General features: G+C 44.3%; 1 protein-coding gene across 1 annotated transcript; it reads right to left on the bottom strand.

The window, feature by feature from the left end:
• Positions 1-94: 94 nt before the first annotated feature.
• On the bottom strand, positions 95-6,157 carry LOC125529847 (the record flags this gene model as incomplete). Its single annotated transcript, XM_048694268.1, has 4 exons — positions 95-1,012; positions 3,072-3,141; positions 3,571-3,674; positions 3,749-6,157. Coding segments are annotated over 4 exons (3,420 nt in total), but the record flags the coding sequence as incomplete, so codon positions are not given.
• Positions 6,158-6,168: the final 11 nt, after the last annotated feature.

Here is a 6,168-nt window from a genome sequence, read left to right as displayed (position 1 = left end):
CTATAGTACGCAGCCTGTCCCTACATTTCTGTAAGAGGCTGTTTCCAGGACTTGAACCCGTGACCTCATGGTCACAAGGCAGCAGCTTTACCACTGCGCCAAGGCTCCCCTTCAGAAGCTTCCAACTTGGAACTTAACCAATTTTTAGTGATTACAATAACTCTGTATAAAAAAATTACAATGTGTACAATGAGGAAACAATGCATACCTTGTCAAGATAAGGAGCCAAGGCCTTTGGAGAGCCTCGAAGTACTCGGATGAGAGTTTTGAGTGAGACTACGTGAACAGGTGAATCAGATGAAGTAGCCCAAATTTGACTTTCTATTACACCAAAAAATCCCATTATGTCAGCCATAGCCAAGCTTGGTAGAAGGGTGCCAACTAATGCCTCCCTCATTGTAACAGCAACTGCAGTTTTATAGATGACATTGCTAGAAGGTGCACTACTTAGACACTCAATTTGGAAAAGGACGTCACTCAAGAAATGAGTGATGTCAGTCCCCAAACATGCTTTCCATGTGCCTTCCATTCCCTCCGCTAGAAGTTCAGCTGCAGTTGAACTGTAACGATCATTCATCGACATAACTAACTTGATTAGTTGATTGACAACCAACTTTGCAAGCTTAACTTTCACAATGCTTGGGTACCAAACAACGAAAGCAGCTGCAACAGTGATATTTGATGCCACTGCATCCTGGCTTGTTCCTCCAATCCAAGATAGCCACTCCTGATTTTCAAATGATTCCAACCATGAGCTTATCTGAGAAGTATCATCATCATCCCTATCAAGATTTTCGCCATCTGCCTTCAACTGTCCATAACTAGATACTGAGGCACTCTGCATCTCTGGGATAAGCTTGTCCATATGATCAGATAAAGACAAGTGGTCAGGAATTTTATTTCTCTGTACACGGAGGGGTTGTGGAACAGAGCGAGGAGCTGAGCAGTGAAATAAGGAGCGGGCAGCCATTCGCACATGTTCAGAAGGATGTTGCCAAAAGCTCACCAGAAGCTGGAAAAATACATATCACTAAGTTACAAAAAGATGGTGGTGCTTTCATGTATTTATTAGGAAGAAAATAAAAGTATGCAGAAGTGCAACAGAATACCAAGACACATTGCTTTATTTCCTATAATAAATGCTTAAGTGAATTTCTGACAAGTCACAGGGTTACCCTTTATAGGTAGAACAAAAGCAGTTGGTCATTCAAGCCCTTGCCAGAATAGAAGCAAAGCTAGCATACTAACCAAGTGATCAATAGTTTCCAATCAAAGGGAAATTTCAAAATATGCTGACCCCATTCGTCGACGATTTTATGATCTACCAAGGAGTTGTGGAGAACAGTAGAGAGAGGGGTGGTGCCCTAAGAGATCTTGTCAGAGACAATGGAGACATGGTGCTTTACCAGGCTCAAGCCCTCTGATGTGTATTGATGAATGAGAGATTCTAGAGTGTAGATTGGATCTGAGAAAACTAGGTCATGCGAGTATAGCCTCGCGGCTCAAGATAATCTTCGGCGAGGGCCGTCGAGACTTCGATATAGGCCTGCCTTCTCCGGTAGCAATGTAACTATCCTCAGGACGATACGATCCGATCCGATCTTGCATGGTTACAAGGAATATATCTCTTGCAACAATAAGATCCTGGAAATAGTGTGTTCATCGTTATCTCCTCCGAGTTACTAGTTTGGCATGATTGGGTGCAGGCCCCAGGGTTCCCTAGACACTCTTTGGTCGACTCAGTATGTCCACACCCGTAGGGTATAGTCCTCCCATTATGCACCATTTCTCATTAACACTATCCATCATGTCTCCCCAACAATGATGCATGCTAAGGTGAGTTCAAAAGAATCTAATTTACAGATCATGGCACTACAAAGATAAGCTATTATCCCAGCAAATTTCCACCGCAAGGCTAAACAAGGTTTAACTTATAGGGATGGAAATTATAGAACATGAACATGTATGTAGTGCTCCAAATTAGTCTGTAAACTGATGCGCCTGTATTGTAGCAACCGGAATATGTGAAATACAGATGCAACTGTAAGCAGTCATTATATAATAATTGATCCAAATCATGGGCTGGCATTCATCCAAAAGTTTTGTTTCAATTGGCATTCATATCATACTACAATAAATTCAGCATTGCAAACTATAAACTATAGAGAATTAGAGATTATAATTTACACATGCAAACTCTAAAAACATATGTGCTTTATAACAGGTAATGGATATCGCCATAACCAGGTCTACAGAACATGGCAGTTGCATCTGCTACTAAGGTAACAGATCCGGAAAAGGCAAACTATCTGGAATGCATGTAAGGACATTTATTTGGTCCTGAAGTATCTCTTATGTATGTGAATACGGCTCTAGAATAAAACACAGCACCATTTACATTTATGCATGAACATCACGGGGGTGGGGGGATCTATTTTGGTGACCCAGTTGAAACTCGAAAGTATGAGAACATGCCAGAATATTTTTTATGTGATAACAAATTGTGATGCACCAACGCCCAAATGTGCACTAACAGCTAAATTTTGTCTTTGTTGCATGCCTTCAAAGGGTTAACCCTGTCCTACTCTTGTTCCTAGAGGGATATACACACGGAACTTAACCAGACGGATCAGGACGTCACATACAATCTTAGTGGCTGATCAGGAAAAGTGTGCAGTGGTCCTAACCATAAACATATTTTGTACATCAAGAGCCAATCTATTTGTTGTCTTGTGTCTATTTAACGGACCCTAGCGCCCTGCATTCCAAAGTCACACTGGCATAACCCACGGTGAACACAAGAGATGAGGGCAATATCTTGATGCGTAACACCTCATGGCCCAACCAAACTAGCCAACTAGGCTAGGAGTATCACAGATATTAATTAAGCCTTCACCTATATGTAAAATATCACCTATTATCAATTAATTTCCTGCAAGCCACTGCAACAAAAAAATATAACTCCTCCTTATGTTTTTCTTCATGCAATAAAGATAATCAAAGAAATTGCTTTCATAAAAGAAGAATTTCATAAGACTGAAAGAAACAATGTGCAATAAATGTAGTAGAACCTGGAGGGATGGGGGCTTTATATCTGGGACTTTCTCAGCAAAGTGTCTTGTATAAAAAGCTGCCAAGGCACTGCAGCAAGACACGCAGCGTAGATGAGAAAAATGGAAGACATGAATTTGATGCTATCTTGAAAGTAACAAAGAACCATATTTATCAGAACTGTGAAAAGTAACTAAATAGTGCAATGGTATCATATTTGATACGGCAACCAGGAAGTGGTACAATACAAATGCTGATTAACCAAATTACAAAAGAGTTCCCAAACATTTGGTGCTCACAGGTAGAACTTAAGAATCATTGGTTGAATTACTAGTGCAGTACAGAGATGCTGAAAACATACCCAAACCCGTTCAAGATTTCCGCACATTTTATTTTTGAAATGTTCTTTTTGTAAAGTTCTTTTCTGCAATGATCCAGCAAACCAAATGAAAGATGCCAGTCTCACACTATCCAGAATATGAACCCGCACGAAATGCAAATGAACAGATGACCCAGTACCTGCTAGCATTTGTACAAGACCGAGATAATGTGATCATGCGTTGGGCAAGGGAAACTATTGACAGCGACCTCATAGCACAAAATTCAGCAGAGGACTTCCAAAGCTGAAACAGAAAAATATCATGTTTAGACTTCAAATGTGCTTAAATGCAAAGCAACAATGAAGTTAACAGCCCACCTCAAGAGTGGCTTCTTTCCCTGGGAACATCACCGTAAACGAGCCTCTGTCCCCTACCACCCCTGTAGCTATATGACAACCTTCTGGCTTGCAAACTTGCATCTCATCCACAAGTAATTTGTCCAGCTCACAATCAACATCCCACAAATGCAGAAAACAGAGACTAAATCGAAGTAATTGCCCTTCCAATGACTCTCTAGATGGGCTATCCATTTCTAGGATCCCAGAAGTATTATTTAAAGCTCCAGGCGGCATAGTTTCTTTGTTAGCATCACCACAAAGATGATCTCTCAACTGCCTATCACTATTGCTGTTTGACATGCCTTGTGCAGACATAATTGCAGTGAGGTCAAATCTCAGACTTGCAATGCCGGGATATGGACATGAGCACTTTATGGGGTACTTACTTCTTTTGTTTGTTATCTGAGCAGAGCCAGATTTTCCTGAACTATATGCAGAATTATCTCTATCAACTGGAGCTGGTGTCTTCCCCTTCACATCATGCGCAGCAGAGACACTCAAAGATATGGAATCTGCAGCATTGTGATGGTTCGTTGGTATAGATGAGATGTTCATCCCATTTCTATTTGCAGGAGACTGGGTGCCTTTTAAAATTGGAACAAGTAAGGAAGATGCTGAAGTTGTCCCTCCCAAGATGCCACCAGTAACTGAATTTTTGGAAATGCCCCTACAGAAGTGTTCAAATACTGATTGAGATGTTGTCCCTCTAATAATTCGGTCTCGAGCACCTGTTTTCATATCCCATATATACAATATGCTGCCCACGTCATTACAAGAGTGCAGACTACGGCATAAACAAGCAATGTACCCTTTTACTCCATCCCAAGCAACCATTGATGGGTAACAAGAATGCCCAGGAAACATCCTCTCGACACGCATGGTTTGAAGAGAAACAAGTGCTACAAGGCCATCTTCTCCAACAGAAACAAAACAATCATCCCAAGGCTGATGAGTCGAAGCTGGTGGTAGTATTATTTGCTTAACCGCTGCAACATGGTGATGCATCACAGAAAGGAGGGTGCCGGCATCAAGATCCCAGACACGAATCGTACAATCCAAACTCCCTGATATGAGTGCTCGTCGAAAGCTTCTAGAGTCAGAGTGGGCATGCATGTGGTGTGCAGCCAAGCAAAGAATTGCTCCCTTGTGCCCCAAGAAAAATCTTTCAGAAATATGTGGGTAAACCCCTCTGCTACCAAATTGTGCGGCTGGCAACAGATTGAGAAATCGGATAACTTCTATGTCACCATTATGGAAACCATAAACTATGGCATATGGAGCATAAGAATCCTCGGAAAGTACCATCGAAGAAGACACGGTCCTTCCATGCTTTCCCGATCCATTGATGTATGCTGAGCACATCTGTGAACTTATTTCCACTCCATTGTCTGACTTGGGTAGTGAATTAGAGAGCTCTGACCTAAATTCTTCTCCCTGAAGACTGCCTTCTCCAAGAACTTTGCTCAAAGGTGGGCTCTCTGTGTTCATTGCAATACTCAAATCTAGTTGATTCATAGACCATATGGAGATGAACGGTTTCCAAAACAAGGAACCACCAATCTTATACGGACGGGATTCCATCCTAATAAGACAGTTGCCCATCTGGCAATATTGAACTACTGGCATTTCTCCCAGCTCGGATGAAATACCAGGAACTTTACATACAGCCTCACACCCAAACAATGGAGGAGTACCAACAGCAACCTTGTACACCATGGCACCACCATTGCTGCTCCACAACACCAAGCTCCTGACCACAGTGCCATCCTCAGAGTGAGGGCCTCCCCACTCCTCTCCGTGGAGAAAAAACCCTCCAGAAAGGCAGCCTTTGACCCCTGTTTCCTCCTCCTTGCATAGCGAAGTGTTTGCCAGAGACACCTCACCCAGCACGGAACCCTCGACAACGCATTTCAACAAACAGCTCGTCTTCAGCACCAAGGCAACGACCTTCCCGTCGTCCGATAACGCCACGGCCTCCACCGTACCATCCGGCGCCTCTGCAGATGCAAAGCTGGACAAGGAACTCACGCTGAGCCGCCTCGGCGAGTCACCCTCGACGGCCGCGCCCTCCACCACAGGCACCATCTGCGCCCGCCCCTGCGCGTCAGCCAGCACAACACTGACGGCATTGTCATCGCTGCAGACCGTGAGCGCGATCGCCCTCGGGAGCGAGACGGAGAGGGCCCCGTGGAAGGCGGTGTGAAGGACCGTGAGGGTGCGGGCATCGACGACGACAAGTGCCGACACGTGGCGGTGGGCGTGGTCGTCGTGGGGGTGGCAGAGGATCGCGACCCGGGGGTTCGACGAAGCGGAGGAGGAGGAGGTGGGGAGGAGCGCGAAGAGGGAAGGGGAGCCGGCCCAGGGCGGGAGAGAGCGGCGGCCGGGGTGGGGGGGGGGGG

The sequence above is a fragment of the Triticum urartu genome, unplaced genomic scaffold (genome assembly GCF_003073215.2).
Source record: "Triticum urartu cultivar G1812 unplaced genomic scaffold, Tu2.1 TuUngrouped_contig_5899, whole genome shotgun sequence".
Classification (NCBI taxonomy): Eukaryota; Viridiplantae; Streptophyta; class Magnoliopsida; order Poales; family Poaceae; genus Triticum; species Triticum urartu.
The sequence above is the reverse complement of the archived record's forward strand: the minus strand, read 5'-3'. Positions and strand labels throughout refer to the sequence as shown.